Source organism: Branchiostoma belcheri, unplaced genomic scaffold (genome assembly GCF_001625305.1).
Source record: "Branchiostoma belcheri isolate BF01 breed outbred unplaced genomic scaffold, Haploidv18h27 scaffold186, whole genome shotgun sequence".
Lineage (NCBI taxonomy): Eukaryota > Metazoa > Chordata > Leptocardii > Amphioxiformes > Branchiostomatidae > Branchiostoma > Branchiostoma belcheri.
The window spans coordinates 79,661-100,424 of NW_017803335.1; the positions used below are offsets into that span (position 1 = coordinate 79,661).

The window sequence follows — 20,764 nt, forward strand, 5'->3', positions numbered from 1 at the left end:
GTACGGCCCGGTCCGGAACCCGTTATCGAACGTTATCGCGGCCCGGGGTATGATATAATGTATTTGCTTGTATGGGTATTGATTATTGCGTTGCTTACGCTGTATTACGAATATGTGTATTGTTTATTGTTTTGACTTGTGCTGGATTTTGAATATGTGTACTCCAGTCTGTTTATTTATGCTGTATTGTTATGTTTATTGATGATTGCGATACGTTATGCTGCGTTCTTTAACGAACGACGATAATAGGGTCGGCCTTGCAAAGACGTGTTTCGGCTACGGTTATTTAGAATTGTATTACATGTAATTTTATTGGCTTTATGCTATTTTTTTCTAAATGCTTCTGTAACGTTCGTATTTCTTAAGTTAGGTAGGTAGTTAGTTAGTTGGTAAGGTTAACATCTGTACAAATGAAGTTAAAGTTAAATTAAGTTAAATTAAGTTAGGTAGTTAGGTACCTGGTTAGTTAGTTAGTTAGTTAGTTAGTTAAGTTAATGATGCGGGAGCATCATTACGTAGGCCAGGGGATGGTGTAACAGGCCAATCACTGAGTTTAGACGGTCTGGGACCACGTGGTGGTACACGCCTCCGCCATGCAGATGTCGCCCCGCCTTCCGCGTGTACTATTTAATAGCGGGACGCACCCGAAATCGTGCTGCTCTGCTGCTCTCTGCTTCCCGTCGTCAGTTCCCGCACCGGTTAGGGTAGTAGTTTAGTTAAGTAGTTTCCAAGTCTCCCATCTTCTGTGCAGGTATTTGCTTTCGTTGTCTTTGCCCACTTAGTACTTGGTTTAACTTTGTATCTGTAGTTCCATTACATGTTGCATTGCTTTGTATCTTATACCGCAGTTAGTCAATAAAGTCTCATCAAATATAAATCGACCTGGCTTTGGCGTTACTTAGAGTGAGAGTCTATAGTAACTAGTTCCTTAGAGTGAGAGTCTAAGGATTTGTGACTGTAATCGTAACTGTAATCGTAACTTTAGCCCAAACCCTACCCACACAGAAAGACCGTTTGTTACAGTGGAGCGGCCAATGGATACAGACGGCCAATATAGAAATTGGTCAGTTTTCGCGGCTCCATGATCCGATATTTGCAGAAAGCTCAGCACTTATGAAGGGAAACACAGGAAAGTGTGAAATTGGGCGCTATAGAACGGTTATATTGGCTTGTACACGCGTGTCTATAGATAGAATGAGGTGACAAGACTATCTTTACTTGGTTGTGAAGTTGAAGGCATTTAAAATAAACAATACCGCCAACAACTGGGAGGACAACTTGAAAAGGTGTCAATGCACCTGTTTTGTCCTCCCTTCCACTTGTATATCTTGTGGTAAATTCAAATAAACTGAATAGCCTGTTTCAGCGAAATTACACTTGTCGGTTAGGATTTAGGCTATATGATCTAGAACATCTTCTACTTGTTAGATCTTTATGCTCCTCCCAGATTAATTGTAAAACCCAATTTTTTTTAATTCATAAGATTAAGCTGAATATATGAGATTTATATCATTTTACTTGTGACCTTCCAGCAATACCAAGGGAAGGAGGGTTAGGACCTGCACTAATAGAAGTATGTAATTAAACCTAAAATGTTTGTTTGTTTGTTTGTTTGTTTGTTCATGTGTTATTTTACCTCTGTGTAATTATGCTTGTTTGATGGCGGCGCTGATACTGAAGTTCGATCAACTTGCGTGCGTAATTCTGTCTGTATTTCTTCATTTAGGTTAACTTAATAACTGATGTAGGACATTATTACCTTCGCCAAGAGGGTTATGTTTTCAGAGGCGTTCGTGTATGTGTGTGTCCGTCTGTGGATACGATAACTTGAGAAGTCTTAAATAGATTGTCTTGATACTTGGTAGGTGGGTAGGTCTTGATGAGACCTAAAAATGATTAGATTTTGGACCCCCTAGCGGCTTGTTATGGTACTGCAGCTGAACTTCCGGTTTTGATATCTCATGATCTAGACATGCTAGGGTGACGAAATTTAGTTGGTAGGTAGCTCTTGTGCTGGGGAAGAAGTGATATGAGTTTAGGCTTCCTAGCGGCTTGTTCTGGAACTGCAGGGCTATCTGTTTGAAAATATTCAAAATTGAGGATAACTCAAGAACCGGTTGACGGATTGTCCTGATTTTTGGCATGTAACTTTAGGTAGCTTACGTGATGCTTGATATAATTATGTGACAATTATGCAAATATTGATGTAATTTGCATAATTAATGGAGAAATTCTATAAATCAGCTGCATTCCATGATAGGACTATTGAAGCTTGTGACATTGGTAATTAAGAACGAGAGAAACACAGGCAGATATTAATTATGTAAATGAAGACTTATTTGCATAATTAATGAGAAAAGTTTATAATTAAGGGTTAATGACCCGCCCCGAGGTGATTATGGTGTGATAAAGCCTTGGTAGTTGTTGCTATAACCACCGAATAAAGCCATCGAGTGAGCGACAGCGAACGAGGTGGCTTTATGAGGTGGTTATAGCAACTGACAAGGCTTTATCACACCATATTCACCGAGAAAGGGCGGGCCATTAACGCTATAATCATATAGCCTATCAAAACTTACACAGTAGAGAGTAATACATTCCTGTATAACACATATATCTAAATTATATAACAAAATATTACAGTCACTCCTCTATCCTCCCGTCTGCTGGCCACTGTCCCTGTGCATCTTTCCCGATTCCAAGGATTGAGTCTAAATTGGCCTCAACCAGTTCCTCTATGACAAATTATGACACACCATTGTCTAAAATTGTATGCCCTTTAGTGTGATGATTTTACCTGTTCTATCAGAGTTCATTTGAGTTCACCGGAACTTCGGAATAGAACCGGTATTCCATTTGTGGTTATTTTGGGCCAAAAGAATAGAACAAGCTTCCATTTGAGGTCATCTGAGGTCATTTGGATGTTTCAATACAGAAATGTACTTACTAGTGGGGGTGGCGCAAAATATGTTTTCTTTTCTTTCGCTCAAAATTCACATGTATTGACATGGTCTTTATTTTGTTATGTATTGCTAAATAAATTGGGTGATGACAAGACGGTAAACATTTCTATTCAACAAGGAAACGTGCTACAAATGTCAGCAAAAAGAGTCAACTCCCCTGCAAATGGTGTGCTCCGGGCCGTGCTTTATTGTGCAACAAAGCACACTTGTGAGAATAAAACACACCTGGCAATACTTGTATCATGCTAACTGTGACATTATGGCGTCATAATCAATATGGAATGGGGGCTTCTGATTGGTCAACGCCACCTGGCTATATGATAATTATGTAATGATAACTGCCTAGAATTTCATACTTGTGGTATTTGAGTTCAGTGAAGGTAAACATCATTAAACATAATGTATTCAAATCAGGACCTCATTTGCATAATTTATGAGGAAATGCTAGAATGGCATTGTTGATGTAAGAGTGTATGTCCTTTGGTTGAGAATATGTGAAATTGAAATAATTCATGAAAATGAGGATCCTTTTTGCACATTTAGGGGGAATAATCTACAAATTGTCAGTCATAAAGATTAACATCATTTGGCGAAGGTATGAGATCAGGGACCTCTAGTTTCGAATAATACGTCCCTCCTCATTTCTACCCAATTTTTATAGTCATTAACAATGCTCAGCTGACAATAATCCGCTGTATTGCTGACTTGGCAGTATATGGATAATAACGAAGATGATGGTGATTAATATAATGGATAAATACGAGCGTGGACGAAATTCCTTCAAGAGACCTCTTTATAAAACGTCCATGATTTTACCTTTCTTATGGACTATTGAATAGATTTTAGTCATGTTACGACTAACATCGACAAACTCTCTATTGGAGAGTACATAGTAAATAGTGAGTATGAGTATGTGTACGTACATACATACATGAGAATGGTGCATGTACACATACATGTACATTAGTAAACTTGATGATATCTAGTGATGTACATACAAGCACACATAGATGCCTATGTACACACGTATGAGTTTGTGTGTGTGTGTGTGTGTTTGTGTGTGTGTGTGTGTGTGTGCACATACATGAGCATTGTAAAAACACACAGAGAGAGGCAATTTCACACAAACATACATGTGGATCTTTAACTTTTAATCCTGTCGAACTTCAATCCTAACGTTTACTCTCGTAGGAACCTAATCTCTGGGCTTTTTATATCATTGGACTTCGTTACTTAGCTTTTTTAAAAGCTAAGTAATACTACATGGATAGATATTGTAGATGTTTAAAATGACATATTTCTGCTAATTATAGCACATATATTTCTGCATACCATACATTGTCCTCAGTAGCGCTGTTGCATACTAATAAGCCAATTAGTTATTATTTCAAGGTCAATTCTATTTTCGATAAGCCAATTGTTTATCACTCCATATTGAATCTACAGACGCATGAAATGCACCTGCGATAGCCTCGTGGTGGTACATCCACTGCCTATTTACAGGCTGTGGAGACTGTTTAGATTTCTTCTTCTTCTTTCTCTTCTTTTTGCGCTCAGCCACGGGAGCCGCCGAGCCGGTAGCCGTTTCCTTCCTTGGTTCTTTCGGCTCAGCTGGTGGTTGTTCACGGGGTGTCTCAGGTGTCTTAAAAAAAGGTGGTCTCAGTTTCTGAAATTCTGACTTCATTGTTGCTAAGATACCCCAAGGTGATTTGGTCTCTTTCTCTGACGGCGGTCTGTCTACTCCTTTTGGCAATACGACAGACTTCTGTCGGGCACCGAGCGGATTTGCTTGTCTTCCGAATGTTGTCTCCTCTTTCTTTACTGTATCTATTTTCATCTTCAGAGTCTCGTGTTCAGCAGCCAGATGCTGCATGTGCTGTAGCGTGCCTTCGATTTCCTTCTCCATCCCTAGGTGCTTGGCCATTGCACGTAATTCTTTAACCTGTTCCTCTGAAATTACAGAGGTTGCGGTAAGAGCAGGCTTTACAAATGTTTGGTCTAGTACATCTGATGCTGTCGTTACTTCTTCAACATTTGCTGGTGTTATTGGCTTTGAAGCACTTGCTGGCGCTGTTGGTCCTGGAACACGTACTGGTACTGTTACATCTGGAACACTTGCTAGTGTTGTTGGTTCTGGTGCACTTGCTGGTGTTGTTGGTTCTAGAACACTTGCTGGTGTTGTTGGTTCTGGTGCACTTCCTGGTGTTGTTGGTTCTGCAACACTTGCTGGTGTTGTCGGTTCTGGAACACTTACTGGTGTTGTTTGGCCTGGAACACTTGCTGGTATTGTTGGTTCCAGAACACTTGCTGGTGTTGTTGGTTCTGGTGCACTTCCTGGTGTTACTGGTTCTGGAACACTTGCTGGTGTTGTTTGGCCTGGAACACGTTCTGGTGTTGTTGGTTCTGGAACACTTGATGGTGTTGTTCGTTCTGGTGCACTTGCTGGTGATGTTGGTTCTCGAACACTTGCTAGTGTTGTTGGCCTGGAACACTTGCTGGTGTTGTTGGCCTAGAACACTTGCTGGTGTTGTTGGTTCTGGAACACTTCATGGTGTTGTTGGCCTGGAACACTTGCTGGTGTTGTCGGTTCTGGAACACTTGCTGGTGTTACTGGTTCTGGAACACTTGCTGGTGTTGTTTGGCCTGGAACACTTGCTGGTGTTGTTGGTTCTGGTGCACTTCCTGGTGTTGTTGGTTCTGCAACACTTGCTGGTGTTGTCGGTTCTGGTGCACTTCCTGGTGTTACTGGTTCTGGAACACTTGCTGGTGTTGTCTGGCCTGGAACACTTTCTGTGTTGTTGGTTCTGGAACACTTGATGGTGTTGTTGGTTCTGGAACACTTCCTGGTGTTACTGGTTCTGGGACACTTGCTGGTGTTGTTTGGCCTGGAACACTTTCTGGTGTTGTTGGTTCTGGAACACTTGATGGTGTTGTTCGTTCTGGTGCACTTGCTGGTGTTGTTGGTTCTGGAACACTTGCTGGTGTTGTTGGTTCTGGAACACTTGATGGTGTTGTTGGCCTGGAACACTTGCTGGCGTTGTTGGTTCTTGTGCGCTTGCTGCTGTTACTGGTTCTGGAACACTTGCTGGTGTTGTTGGTTCTGGAACACTTGCTGGTGTGTTGGTTCTGGTGCACTTGCTGGTGTTACTGGTTCTGGAACACTTGCTGGTGTTGTTGGTTCTGGAACACTTGCTGGTGTTGTTGATTCTGCAACACTTGCTGGTGTTGTCGGTTCTGGAACACTTGCTGGTGTTGTTGGTTCTGGAACACTTTCTGGTGTTACTGGTTCTGCAACACTTCTTGGTGTTGTCGGTTTTGGAACACTTGCTGGTGTTGTTGGTTCAGGTACACTTGCTGGTGTTGTTGGTTCCGGTGAACTTGCTGTTGTTGCTGGTTCTGGAACACTTGCTGGTGTTGTTGGTTCTGGAAATTTTGCTGGTGTTACTGGCTCTGGAACACTTGCTGTTGTTACTGGTTCTGGAACACTTGCTGGTGTTGTTGGTTCTGGAAATTTTGCTGGTGTTACTGGTTCTTGAACACTTTCTGGTGTCGGTTCTGGAACACTTGCTGGTGTTGTTCGTTCTGGTGCACTTGCTGGTGTTGTTGGTTCTGCAACACTTGCTGGTGTTGTTGGTTCTGGAACACTTGATGGTGTTGTTTGGCCTGGAACACTTGCTGGTGTTGTTGGTTCTGGTGCACTTCCTGGTGTTACTGGTTCTGGAACACTTGCTGGTGTTATTGGCTTTGAAGCACTTGCTGGCGCTGTTGGTTCTGGAACACGTTACTGGTACTGTTACATCTGGAACACTTGCTAGTGTTGTTGGTTCTGGTGCACTTGCTGGTGTTGTTGGTTCTAGAACACTTGCTGGTGTTGTTGGTTCTGGTGCACTTCCTGGTGTTGTTGGTTCTGCAACACTTCCTGGTGTTGTCGGTTCTGGAACACTTGCTGGTGTTACTGGTTCTGGAACACTTACTGGTGTTGTTTGGCCTGGAACACTTGCTGGTGTTGTTGGTTCCAGAACACTTGCTGGTGTTGTTGGTTCTGGTGCACTTCCTGGTGTTACTGGTTCTGGAACACTTGCTGGTGTTGTTTGGCCTGGAACACTTCTGGTGTTGTTGGTTCTGGAACACTTGCTGGTGTTGTTTGGCCTGAAACACTGGCTGATGTTGTTGGTTCTCGTGCGCTTGCTGGTGTTGTTGGTTCTGGAACATTTGCTGGTGTTACTGGTTCTTGAATACTTGCTGGTGTTGCTGGTTCTGGAACACTTGCTGGTGTTACTGGTTCGGGAACACTTGCTGGTGTTTTTGGTTCCAGAGCACTTGCTGGTGTTGTTGGTTCTGGAACACTTGTTGGTGTTGCTGGTTCTTGAACACTTGCGTGGTGTTGTTTGGCCTGGAACACGTTCTGGTGTTGTTGGTTCTGGAACACTTGATGGTGTTGTTGGTTCTGGTGCACGTGCTGGTGATATTGTTTCTGGAACACTTGCTGGTGTTGTTGGTTCTGGAACACTTGCTGGTGTTGTTGGTTGTGGAACACTTGCTGGTGTTGTTGGTTCCGGAACACTTGCTGGTGTTACTGGTTCTGGAACACTTGCTGGTGTTACTGGTTCTGGCACACTTGCTGGTGTTGTTGGTTCTGGAACACTTTCTGGTAATGTTGGTTGTGGAACACTTGCTGGTGTTGTTGGTTCCGGAAGACGTGCTGGTGTTACTGGTTCTGGAACACTTCCTGGTGTTTTTTGTTCTGGTAAACTTGCTGGTGTTGTTGGTTCTGAAATAGTTTCTGGTGTTAATGGTTCTGGAACAATTACTGGTGTTGTTGGTTTTGGAACATTTGCTGGTGTTGTTGGTTCTGGTGCACTTGCTGGTGTTGTTAGTTCCAGTGCACTTGCTGGTGTTGTTAGTTCTGGAACACTTTCTGGTGATTCTGGTTCTGGTACACTCTCTGGTGTTGCTGGTTCTGAAAAAGTTTCTGTTGTTACTGGTTTTAGAACACTTGCTGGTGTTGTTGGTTCTGGAAAACTTGCTGGTGTTGTTGGTTCTGGTGCACTTGCTGGTGTTGTTGGTTCTAGAGCACTTTCTGGTGTTACTTGTTCTGGAACATTTTTCGGTGTTGTTGGTTCTGGAACACTTCCTGGTGTTGTTGGTTCTGGTGCACTTGCTGGTGTTGTTGGTTCTGGTGCACTTGCTGGTGTTGTTGGTTCTGGTGCACTTGCTGGTGTTGTTGGTTCTGGAACACATGCTGGATTTGTCGGTTCTGGAACACTTGCTGGTGTTGTCGGTTCTGGAACACTTGCTGGTGTTGTTGCAATTGGTTCTGGTGCACTTGCTGGTGTTGCTGGTTCTGGTGCACTTGCTGGTGTTGTCGGTTCTGGAACACTTGCTGGTGTTGATGGTTCTGGAACACTTGCTGGTGTTGATGGTTCCGGAACACTTGCTGGTGTTACTGGTTCTGGAACACTTGCTGGTGTTGTCGGTTTTGGAACACTTGCTGGTGTTTGTTGTTCTGGTGCACTTGCTGGTGTTGTTGCAATTGGTTCTGGAACACTGGCTGGTGTTGCTGGTTCAGGAACACTTGCTGGTGTTACTGGTTTTGGAACACTTGCTGGTGTTGCTGGTTCTAGTGCACTTGCTGGTGTTGTTGGTTCTTGAACACTTTCTGGTGTTACTGGTTCTTGAACACTTTCTGGTGTTACTGGTTCTGGAACACTTTCTGGTGTTTCTGGTTCTGGAACACGTTCTGGTGTTTCTGGTTCTGAAATAGTTTCTGAAGTTACTGGTTCTGGAACACTTGCTGGTGTTGTTGGTTCTGGAACACTTGCTGGTGTTGTCGGGTCTGGAACACTTGCTGGTGTTGTTGCAATTGGTTCTTGTGCACTTGCTGGTGTTGCTGGTTCTGGTGCACTTGCTGGTGTTGTTGGTTCTGGAACACTTGCTGGTGTTTTTTGTTCTGGAACACTTTGAGGGGTTACTGGTTTTGGAACACTTGCTGGTGTTGTTGGTTCTGGTGCACTTGCTGGTGTTGTTGCAATTGGTTCTGGAACACTTGCTGGTGTTGTTGGTTCTGGAACACTTTGAGGGGTTACTGGTTTTGGAACACTTGCTGGTGTTGTTGGTTCTGGTGCACTTGCTGGTGTTGTTGGTTTTTTAACACTTTTTGGTTTTACTGGTTCTTGGACACTTTCTGGTGTTACTGGTTCTGGAACACTTTCCGGTGTTACTGGTTCTGGAACACTTTCTGGTGTTTCTGGTTCTGGAACTCTTTCTGGTGTTGCTGGTTCTGAAATAGTTTCTGGTGTTACTGGTTCTGGAACACTTGCTGGTGTTGTTGGTTCTGGAACACTTGCTGGTGCTGTTGGTTCTGGTGCACTTGCTGGTGTTGTTGGTTCTGGTGCACTTGCCGGTGTTGTTGGTTCTAGAACACTTTCTGGTGTTACTGGTTCTGGAACACTTTCTGGTGTTGTTGGTTCTGGAAAACGTGCTGGTGTTGTTGGTTCTGGTGCACTTGCTGGTGTTACTGGTTCTGGAACACTTGCTGGTGTTGTTGGTTCTGGTGCACTTGCTGGTGTTACTGGTTCTGGAACACTTGCTGGTGTTGTTGGTTTGGGAACACTTGCTGGTGTTGTTGCAATTGGTTCTGGTGCACTTGCTGGTGTTGCTGGTTCTGGTGCACTTGCTGGTGTTGTTGGTTCTGGAACACTTGCTGGTGTTGTTGGTTCTGGAACACTTGCTGGTGCTGTTGATTCTTGAACACTTTCTGGTGTTGTTGGTTCTGGTGCACTTGCTGGTGTTGTTGGTTCTTGTGCACTCGCTGGCGTTGTTTGTTTTGGTGCACTTGCTGGTGTTGTTGGTTTGTGTGTACTTGCTAGTGTTGTTTGTTCTGGTGCACTTGCTGGTGTTGTCAGTTTTTGAACACTTGTTGGTGTTGTTTGTTCTGGTGCACTTGTTGTTGTTGTTGCAATTGGTTCTGGGGCACTTGCTGGTGTTGTTTGTTCTGGTGCACTTGCTGGTGTTACTGGTTCTTGAACACTCTCTTGTGTTACTGGTTCTGCAACACTTGCTGATGTTGTTGGTTCTGGAACACTTTCTGGTGTTTTTTGTTTTTGATAACTCTTAGATCTAGGTTGGTCGTCCTCAAGGAATTTTCGAATTGCTTCCATATCCATCATGTAATAAGGACTTTCCTTTGGGTTTTGGTCAAGATCACTAAGTATTTCATTTAACCATTCATGCGCTCCTATCTCTTTAGCATATTCCTGCAAATTCTGTTGGGCATTTAGAATTGCTGCGACGTTTGTCTCTTGCTCTTTAGCTTCATCTTTCTGCTCTATGACATCTGCCTCTACCTTTATATCTTGAACTGTATCAGTTTTCTGTTCTAATGCTTCTATCTCCTGTACTGGCATTTCTCCTTTTTCTTCCATGACGTAATTGTCCGGTTCTTGTTTTTCCGCTTCATCCTTGACAGCCTCTGTATCTCTCTTCGTCTCTTGTCTAGTCGCTTCTTCTTCTTTCTTAATGTTAGTATCTCCCTTTATGTCTTTGTTTGAAGCTTTTTCTTTTTGCGGAACCGTGCCACTCACTTTCTTTGTCTCTTTGTCGTCTGTCGTTCTCTTGTGTTCGATTACCTTTACTACTGTGCCTTGGGCGATAACTTTATCCATGCAATTTTCGCAGACTTCTGCAAGCATCAGTAAAAAAAATAGTGCGTACTGTGCTTGTAATTTGACTTCTTTCATTGAATTTTTGCATCTTTTTGAAATGCTAATTCCATGCTGATGGGATAGTTCTGCACGTCTGAAGTACGTCTTATTAACACCAATATATCACACTACTGACGCATAAGTCTATTCAAAGGGATGCCACCAAGTACTAAGATCAATGCTGCATGGTATGATACTGCCAGTCATGCCCAGCCTGCCTTCTTCACCAGAAAAGGTTTAATCATTCATGAGAACAAAGCCGAAATTAACAAAAGCTTTTAACAAATTCCCAGCACGGACAGGTTGTGGGGGATTGTATTGGTTACTCCAGATGTGATATAACGCTGGCGGCAGGGAATAGCCTCAAACCTCCCCATGGAAAAGGACCCAGCACAGTAGATAGGACACAGTGTGCTTGACTGAAAACACCAGCCGTAGCAAAGCCGCAATGCACTACTACCCGCTACCCGCTAATAGGATCATACTTCACCTCCGGCGAAGATGACTGCTTTACCTGTTTTGGTTTTACCTGATTGCTGAAATGCTCTTTTTTGCGCTTCATCCAAGGCAGAGTGGATATCCAAAACAAGTCTTGATTGTCGGTGAAATGTCATGTACAATAGTCTAGTAATGTCACGAGGAACGTCTTAGTGATCATGCAGACATATTTGACGACAACAGGGAATGTTGGCAGCAAATAAATGTAAACGAAAACACAGGCTCTCAAGCACCTTTTATTTTTGACAAAGTGCCCTACATCACCGACCTCCTACCCACACCATCCATGGAATGCTGATATCATATTTCGTAGATGCGCTATCATTATCACCATAATAACACACCAGTTACCCAATTGCCACGTGCTACATCAACAGTTTTGAGTTTGAAGAATATTAATCTATATTTTTTTAAGGCTATTGAACCAGTGACGCTTCCTGTATAAACCTCAAAATATCCTTTATTTGGACCATGCATTTTATAGCCAACTCTAAAAATAAAAATACAGCATGCGTTTTGCTGAACGTGAAAATAAACGGAATAATTTTGTGGACACATCGTGATTAAACTTGCAATGTTGTTTGTTGTATTGGTGGTAACTTTCCAGAAGACATACCAAAGGTTTGACTGGAAGAGTCACTTTCTCATTTTTTGGCTCATCTTTGATACCTGAAAAGACCCGGTGATTGTGTCTATAGTTTACACATCTTTCTCTTTCGCTAATGTTGTTAGACAAGCAAATCAGTCACCAAATGATAATAGCTTTTTTTTCTTCTAAACGTTAACAGCCGGTTTATCCCGTATGATTTCTTTAAGTGGAATCTGCGTATATCCTTCACTTGTTTTGCTCTACGAAATCAACCAATTTCTTTATTGTAGCTTTCCCAGAATTACACATGATGAGTCATAACTGCCACCAAAATTTTCAATTATAAGAACGAATTCAAGTGGAATTGCAGGATTTCATAGAAAATGTTTCTTATAGGGGAAAGTTAAAATTTGCATTGCAAATTTTCCAGCTTGGATGCCCTGCTGTGGATGGCTACATCTTGGAGAACAGATAGCTGGGTGGAAACAGTCGCCGTGCCATCTTTGTACGCCAGATTCTTAACCTGGAAAACCGGATCCAGATCTGAGTTCACTCGGCAGAGGAGAGGCTAGAAGAGGGCTGAAGCAATTACACAGGGGCTGACTGGGGGGAGGGGCAATGACTCCAAGCAGCAGATGTTCCCGAGTGCTTCCTTAACCTACTACACTAAAATGTGCCAAATTATCACCAACAATAAACAATGGAATCATTAGTTACTTAGACAAAGGACAATAATTCGCTCGGGCGCAGAGGACCCAGTTTTAGTAGCTGAGTATTGATGGGCGCTTCTAAAACAGTGTTTTTCTTGGTATGTATTGATCAATGTTGGCATTTTTCAGCTGGAGGGGGTTAGAACTTTTTTATGGCCTCTAGATTTGTTTGAGCTTCACGGTAGACGTTGGTCAGTTGGCCTGTGGTCTGAGGCTGTTGGAGGGGTCATAGGATACGACAAGTTTGTTTTGGCTGGTAAAGTTTAATTTTGCCGTAAAAGTCTCAGAATTGTGGATTAAATGGACAATTTAGGGGTCAGACTAGCTCGTCAATCATGGTCTAAAGCGGATGTAGATGATTTTTGACAGTTTTTTTATAGATTTTTACCATATATTTCAATGGGAGCTCAAAATAGTGGTCTGTTTCCTTTAAACCAGCAGTGTGGATGATATTACTAGCCATTGTTCCAAGACTTTGGGAAGAGCAGCGAAATCAGATGAATCTATGGGTATTCGAGAATCTTGTTGCAGTTTGAACTCCAAACACATGTTTACTACCATTAATTCAAACCATATATCTTAGCTATGTACACACATGTTGTAAATGATCAAAACGAGGCCATCAGTTACGGAAAAAGAAGAATTTACCCATAGATTTGGCTTTAATTTTAGGGACTGATATTTTAATTCAACGATAAGTTTTTAAACCTACTAACTCTTGAAGGGAAACTATACAAATTAAACTTTACTTGAAATGGTCACAATGCAGGGAATAATTTTTGTGTGAACTGCTTACTTTTTGTTGATCGTATCATAATTTTTACCTCAGTAATTGTCGTTTCAATAAGAATGGAACAAGTATGTAAGTTTTGTTACCTTACACTATGGCCAAAACATTCTGACATTTGGCGATGTTACGTAATATTTTACTCTAAGGAGTTTATAATGGGCACCGAAAGCACTCGAGATCGGGTATCAAAGATTCCAGTTGAGAAGCGGGAGGGGGGCAGCAGACAGACTGGGCACCTCGGCAGTAACAACAGCCATATATTGTACAATAAAACCAGTGGCAGTAAACAACTTTGAAGCTTTATGTAAACATTAACGCTGATAAACTTCTTCCAATCATCATCTCAACAGTTCTACATATACGATCTTTAAGTCCCTGTCACTCATTCAGATCCCCTGATCAAAGTTGGCTAAAGTTCGGGAGCAGCCTGTTCAGATTTAGGCCACACCTACCTTTCGATACGAATCGACTCTAATTGACTTAAAATGAAGTCAAATCTGACTGCCAACCATGCCCCGATATATCCCTGAACACTAGCCAACCACCAGCCAACCATGGCCGAACCGTCAGTCCACACCCGAATGTTCAGCTGGCACAGCCAAGCAGTAGCCGACCGAGCCGAACACCAGTCGGCCTTATCCTGACCTACTCCTAACCATGGTTGGGAGGAGTTTGGGAGTGTTCAGGAGGCCATATTTGGCTATGTGTGACAGGGACTTAGGACTTCTCTTAACTCTCCAGAAGAGACAAAAAATGGACTAACCTGCTGGCTGCCCTTGGCCGAACTGGTTGGCCTTGTCCCTACAGGTGTCGCAGGATTTGACGGTTGCCATCAACTGCTCCAAAAGCTTCTGTTGGTCTGCAACCTTGACCTTCAGAACTCTGTTCTCACTCTCCAGCACAGAAATCGCACTTGCTTTCACGTGCTTGTAACAATCAGCTTCATCTGTATTGAACAAAATGACAGCTGATAGAAACTTGAGAATCATCTCACTGGGGGGAAGACGTGAGGTGCCTCCTCTGCCAACGCTGAAGGAAAGGCGAGAGGTGGCGGCAGTGAAACTACTTAACATGCTGGACGAGGGTCACCCCCTCCATGACCTGGTTCCACCGGCCAGGACAACGGCCACTAGGAGGACCTTAAGAAATGGAACTGCACTTACAGTACCAGCAGCCCGTACAGAAAAACTGAAAAACTCCTTCTTACACAAGGTAATATGCCTGTACAACGAGTCTTTGCAGTAAGACTCTCAGGACTCTCTGGTCTTTACTTTAGTGCCCATGTGTGGTTTTGTAATGTGTTTGTTTGTGTGTCTGTATCGGAATTGTAATGTTAATTTGTATTTGTATTTACTACAGAATTGTAAAAAATCAGTGTTAATCAGCTTGTTTGTGCACTGGGTGCAAGGCTGATTTTTATGAATAAAACTTGAACTTGAAACTTGAACTTGATTGTCCCTCGATACCTTTTTTTATGGTAGTACATGGGATGAAACATATTTTGTCCTTTGTCATGTTTATTGTCCTACCTCCTCTCTTGCCACTTCGTCAAATGGATTCAGGTTTTTAAATTTTTAGTGTCAAATGACATAAGGTAGAGTAGGAAAATACCCCCATGTTTCTTTTTCATATTTGGATAGAGGCCTTCAAGGATGGTTGCTGGGCCCTACTGTTTATCTTCCCCTCAAGAATAACATTCCTAGAACAGAGCCGGGGGTCGATACAGACTTTCAGCTACCTTTACCCGGTGCCCATGTCACACTCCCGGGAAGTGGCTAGATACTGAGCAACCGGATCTTTAGTTATCATGAAGAGGAATTTATGAAGTCACAATTCTTGTGCTGTTTTCTCCGTAATATTATGAACCAACATAGCTGAACGACTATACTTATTTAACGAATAGATTAAAATAGGTGGACACACGAAACTTGGAGTTCAGTGGAATATGCCAGAGATCCTGAGACAAACTTACCGGAGAAGCCGAAGAAGCTAACTTCTGTGACATGTGGCTGGGACGTGCTCTGTGTAGCGTTGATGACCAGGCGCCAGTACCTGGCCGAGGCGGTGCACTGGAAACCACTGAACTCTTGTGCCGTCTTCAGTCCAGCCTTGACATCTGTGACGGTCTTGACATCCGTCCATTTGTACGGAGCGCAGGAAGGCGACCTCTGCAGAGTGAATGACCGGACGTCGTGCGTGGTGTCGCCCGCGGTGGTAATGCGCAGGCCGGAGAGGACGTACTTGTTCAGGAAGTCGAAGGTGACGTGCCAACTGGTCTGTCCTTCCTGCCCATCAGTCCAGAACGTCGTGCTGCTGCCGTCAAGAACCTCGGAGCCGTCGGAACTGCTGGACGATTCGATTGCCAGAGGGGGGTGACCGTACAGCCACTCTCCTGGAAAATTAGATTAAGTACGTTTTGTATTTGGGGAAAATGTCGTCAATTGCAAGACATTCCTTATTTCACCCTTCGACTCAAAGACGATGATGGTGGCTGATCTATTTCAGAACTGGAACGTAATATATTAAGAACATGTAGATGGTTACGTTACTTATATTTGGAATCAAAATTTCTACATAAAACGCCACCTCAGGAAATATGCATGGACATGGGTTTACATCCTTATTCCCAAGTATGTTCCGTAACCGCAGATGAAGAAAAAAAGTACCTTTCTTGCCGAAAAACTCGACTTGAACAAGGTTCGGTTGTAGTTTGTGGGTTTTTGTCACTAAAACCCGCCAGTATCTTGCAGAAGCTTCAAATCCACCAAACACTTGCGGTGCCTTGGTGCCTGCTGCTACGTCTGTGAACACTTTGACGTCGGTCCAGCAGAATGGGTTGGAGCAGGCCGACGTCTGGAGTGTGAAGCTCTTGACGTCGTGGTCTGTGTCCCCGACATTAGTGAGTTTTATCTGGGACAGGGTGTACTCAGTACGGAAGTCGAACACGATGAAGTTGAGGTGCTGATCTTCGGGGCACCTCCAGAATGCGTCCGCCTTGCTGTTCAGGACATTGCTCGCTTCATAGCCTGTCTGTTCTTTTCCAGAAGACTCAATCACCCATGGCGGTTCAGCAGTGATCCAGTCTCCTTTTGACGAGAAAAAAAACATAAAAACATCAATGTGAAGCAAGCCCGTAAAAAGACTGTTATTATACATTTATGAAAAAAGGATTTAGGCATTGTGTTTGATCTGTATGTGTGTGTCTATACCTGTGTGTGTGTGTGTGGGGGGGTTGTATCCGCATATTTGTGGTCTGCATAACTTGGCTTTATGGGTTGTGATCAGATGATATTTAGTATGTGGGTAGGTCTTAGCATGATAGAGGCCAATTTAGGCCTCTAGGTGGCTGTCCTTGGTACTGCAGCAGAAATCCTTTGTCCTGGATATGTTATGGTCTTTGATTTATTTATTTTTATTTATTTCCATGTCAGGAACAACATGACCACATTAATCATGCAAATGACCTGCACATTAACATAATATATGCAAAGTTGTGTTAACCTTTAAGTAACTTAAACATGTCACAAGGTATAAAAGTCCAATCATTCACCAATAAGGAGTCACAGAATTTTCACATTAATTAGGCAAATTAGGTCATCATTTGCATAATTGGTATCTATTGATGTTCTGCCTGCCACATATTAAATAGATTACATGTATAAAAGTACTATTATATAAAACACTGTAATTATAGTATTTCCTCATCAATTATGCAAATTAGGTACTCATTTGCATAATTTACATTTAATTATGTACAATTCTCTCTCAGTAGCCTACACACCAAAAATGATGAAAATACGCTGTACGCTGTTCCTCTCTGGACTTATTGGCTTTTACAGATTTCGCCAGAAAGTGCCCTGCAGTTCCAGGACAAGCTGCTAGGATGACCAAACTCACACCACTTATTCCTGACAGGATAAGCTATCTGTCACCCAAAAGCCAAAACGATAGCATGTTCAGGACAAAAGATACAAAAAACGGAAGTTCTGCTGCAGTACCAAGATCATCCACCAGGAGGCCAATATTTGACCTTGACCTTCGTCTTCCTAAGACTTACCAACATACCAAATATCATCACAATCCATAAAGGCGTTCTAAAGATATGCTGACTACAAATGTGCGGAAACACAAACAAACACACACACACAGACACACACACACACACACAGACACGCCAAAAACAATACCTCCATTTTTAATGGAGGTAAAAAGATATTAGTACTGAGACATACCTTTCGATTCAACTTTAGCCTTCAGTTCTTCGTTCTCCTTTTTCAATATCTTCTTTTGCTCCTTCAATTTATCCAGCCAATCGCGAACTCCGAGTTGAACAGCAAGTTGCTTGACGGCATCCTTCTTTGCCTTAGTTTCTTCATCGTCAGTCTCCGAATCTGTGTCTGCCCCTTCATCAGCGACTTCCGGCTTCGCTTCTTCTTTTGGTTCCTCCACTTTACCTTCTTCCGGCTTCGTTTCTGCTTTTGGTTCCACTTTAGCCTCATCTGCCTTCGCTTCTTCTTTTTGCTCCACTTTAGTCTCTTCTGTCTTCTCTTCTTCTTTTTGCTCCACTTTAGTCTCTTCAGCCTTCGCTTCTTCTTTTTGTTCCTCTTTGGTCTCTTCTGATTTCTTCCAGCTTTCTTCTTTTTGTTCCACTTTAGCCTCTTCTGTCTTCGCTTCTTCTTTTTGTTCCAATTTAGCCTCTTCTTTCTTCGCTTCTTCTTTTTGTTCCACTTTAGTCTCTTCTGTCTTCTCTTCTTCTTTTTGTTCCACTTTATTCTCTTCTGCTTTCGCTTCTTCTTTTTGTTCCACTTTAGTCTCATCGGCCTTCTCTTCTTCTTTTTGTTCCACTTTAGCCTCTTCTGTCTTCGCTTCTTCTTTTTGTTCCACTTTCGTCTCTTCTTTCTTCGCTTCTTCTTTTTGTTCCACTTTAGCCTCTTCTGTCTTCGCTTCTTCTTTTTGTTCCACTTTAGTCTCTTCTGTCTTCGCTTCTTCTTTTTGTTCCACTTTAGCCTCTTCTGTCTTCGCTTCTTCTTTTTGTTCCACTTTAGCCTCTTCTGTCTTCGCTTCTTCTTTTTGTTCCACTTTAGCCTCTTCTTTCTTCGCTTCTTCTTTTTGCTCCACTTTAGCCTCTTCTGTCTTCTCTTCTTCTTTTTGTTCTTCTTTAGTCTCTGATGTCTTCACTTCTTCTTTTTGTTCCACTTTAGCCTCTTCTGTCTTCGCTTCTTCTTTTTGTTCCTCTTTAGTCTCTTCTGTCTTTGCTTCTTCTTTTTGTTCCACTTTAGTCTCTTCTGTCTTCGCTTCTTCTTTTTGTTCCTCTTTAGCCTCTTCTGTCTTCGCTTCTTCTTTTTGTTCCTCTTTAGCCTCTTCTGTCTTCGCTTCTTCTTTTTGTTCCTCTTTAGCCTCTTCTGTCTTCGCTTCTTCTTTTTGTTCCTCTTTAGCCTCTTCTGCCTTCGCTTCTTCTTTTTGCTCCTCTTTAGCCTCTTCTGTCTTCGCTTCTTCTTTTTGTTCCTCTTTAGCCTCTTCTGTCTTCGCTTCTTCTTTTTGTTCCTCTTTAGTCTCTTCTGTCTTCGCTTCTTCTTTTTGTTCCGCTTTAGTCTCTTCTGGCTTCGGTTCTTCTTTTGGTTTGTCGTCCTCTGTTAGAAGGCACAGATAAATGATCATACCATTTTAACTCAGCACTAATCCTTCGGAACCTTAAAGTTAGTAAATCATATATCCGTTACTGCTTAATGAAATGTGTATTCTCATAGATTATAGGACCTGTTTTTTTTCTTTTACAATAATAGGAAAAGTTTTAATGATTTTACATTCTAGAGTTTAATACAGGGCTGACTATGACAGTGCGTTAGAAATCAAAAGTGCCTAAATCCTTCTGTGTTTATACGGAAATTTCGGCACTTCTTTTGTTGAACCAATTAGGAAATCAAACATGGTTACCATGGCACAAAAGCATGATTGTAACAATAGAGGTACCATTTAACAGGAAAGAAACAACTTTTTTCATGATGGAAATCTAGTTATATTTTTCCAAAGAAAAGGACTTTGAATTATATTATTATAGTAAATGGGGCAAAGGCAATTATTAAGCCAACCAATACAACCAATTAAATTCAAGTATAAACGTTTTTTTTCTAACGAATTTACGACATTTTTTAGTACTTAATGTCCGCGGGTAATCGACTACTATATCATCCATCAAATGCTTGGCTTAGTCCTGTCATAAACCATCATCGAGATCAATTACCGCTAAGGAAATGGAGAATGTCTGAAAAATACCAAAAGCTGAATTGTGATGACTGAAATTCGAGACACATAACCAACTGATTTTTGTCTTGCCCATTAATTACAGTAGACTTTCGATAACAGCTACAAACCCTGTTCGTTTCTGGTCTTCTGATGCATTTCATGTTTGTGTAAAATCACCCTTATCTATTACAAACATTGTAAAACATCCTTCTCGGGAAAATTATCTAGGCAGTTAAGCATACCAGCATGTGGCTAAAAATGACACAGGGAAAAAGAAGCACTAAATCCTTCAAACATTAAAATATTCTAGATTTACACAGCCATTACTCACTATTCGTTGGTTTAGTACCATATCTTAATCAAACTATTGCTTAAAGTTATTAATTTAGCTTTTTATTGCTAGACTAAAACAGATATAATAACTCTAAGACATACCTTTCGATTCAACTTTAGCCTTCAGTTCTTCGTTCTCCTTTTTCAACATCTTCTTCTGCTCCTTCAATTTATCCAGCCAATCGCGAACTCCGAGTTGAACAGCAAGTTGCTTGACGGCATCCTTCTTTACCTTAGTTCTTCATCGTCAGTCTCCGAATCTGTGTCTGCCCCTTCATCAGCGACTTCCGGCTTCGCTTCTTCTTTTGGTTCCTCCACTTTACCTTCTTCCGGCTTCGTTTCTGCTTTTGGTTCCACTTTAGTCTCATCTGCCTTCGCTTCTTCTTTTAGTTCCTCCACTTTACCCTCTTCCGGCTTCGCTTCTTTTGGTTCCACTTTAGTCTCATCTGCCTTCGCTTCTTCTTTTTGTTCCACTTTAGCCTCTCCTGTCTTCGCTTCTTCTTTTTGTTCCGCTTTAGTCTCTTCTGGCTTCGGTTCTTCTTTTGGTTCGACTTTAGCCTCTTCTGTCTTCGCTTCTTCTTTTTGTTCCTCTTTAGCCTCTTCTGTCTTCGCTTCTTCTTTTTGTTCCTCTTTAGCCTCTTCTGCCTTTGCTTCTTCTTTTTGTTCCTCTTTAGCCTCTTCTGTCTTCGCTTCTTCTTTTTGCTCATCTTTAGCCTCTTCTGTCTTCGCTTCTTCTTTTTGTTCCTCTTTAGCCTCTTCTGTCTTCGCTTCTTCTTTTTGTTCCTCTTTAGTCTCTTCTGTCTTCGCTTCTTCTTTTTGTTCCACTTTAGCCTCTTCTTTCTTCGCTTCTTCTTTTTGTTCCTCTTTAGCCTCTTCTGTCTTCGCTTCTTCTTTTTGTTCCTCTTTAGCCTCTTCTGTCTTCGCTTCTTCTTTTT

The 20,764-nt window shown here is 42.2% G+C and overlaps 2 protein-coding genes across 2 annotated transcripts in view; both read right to left on the bottom strand.

The window, feature by feature from the left end:
• Positions 1 to 3,809: 3,809 nt before the first annotated feature.
• LOC109467641 lies at positions 3,810 to 18,070 on the bottom strand. The gene is made up of 7 exons (XM_019765677.1): positions 18,021 to 18,070; positions 17,486 to 17,883; positions 15,920 to 16,339; positions 15,226 to 15,645; positions 14,017 to 14,199; positions 4,425 to 4,913; positions 3,810 to 3,838 (listed from the first exon to the last, which is right to left on the bottom strand). The coding sequence occupies exons 1-7, from the start codon at positions 18,068 to 18,070 to the stop codon at positions 3,810 to 3,812; spliced, it is 1,989 nt and encodes a 662-aa protein (XP_019621236.1).
• Positions 18,071 to 20,057: 1,987 nt separating this feature from the next.
• Positions 20,058 to 20,764, bottom strand: part of LOC109467642 (neurofilament heavy polypeptide-like) — a 5,917-nt gene continuing 5,210 nt past the window's right edge. Inside the window, exon 4 of the mRNA XM_019765678.1 lies at positions 20,058 to 20,557. Within this exon, the coding sequence (XP_019621237.1) occupies positions 20,058 to 20,557 (500 nt within the window). The remainder of the gene's footprint in view (positions 20,558 to 20,764) is intronic.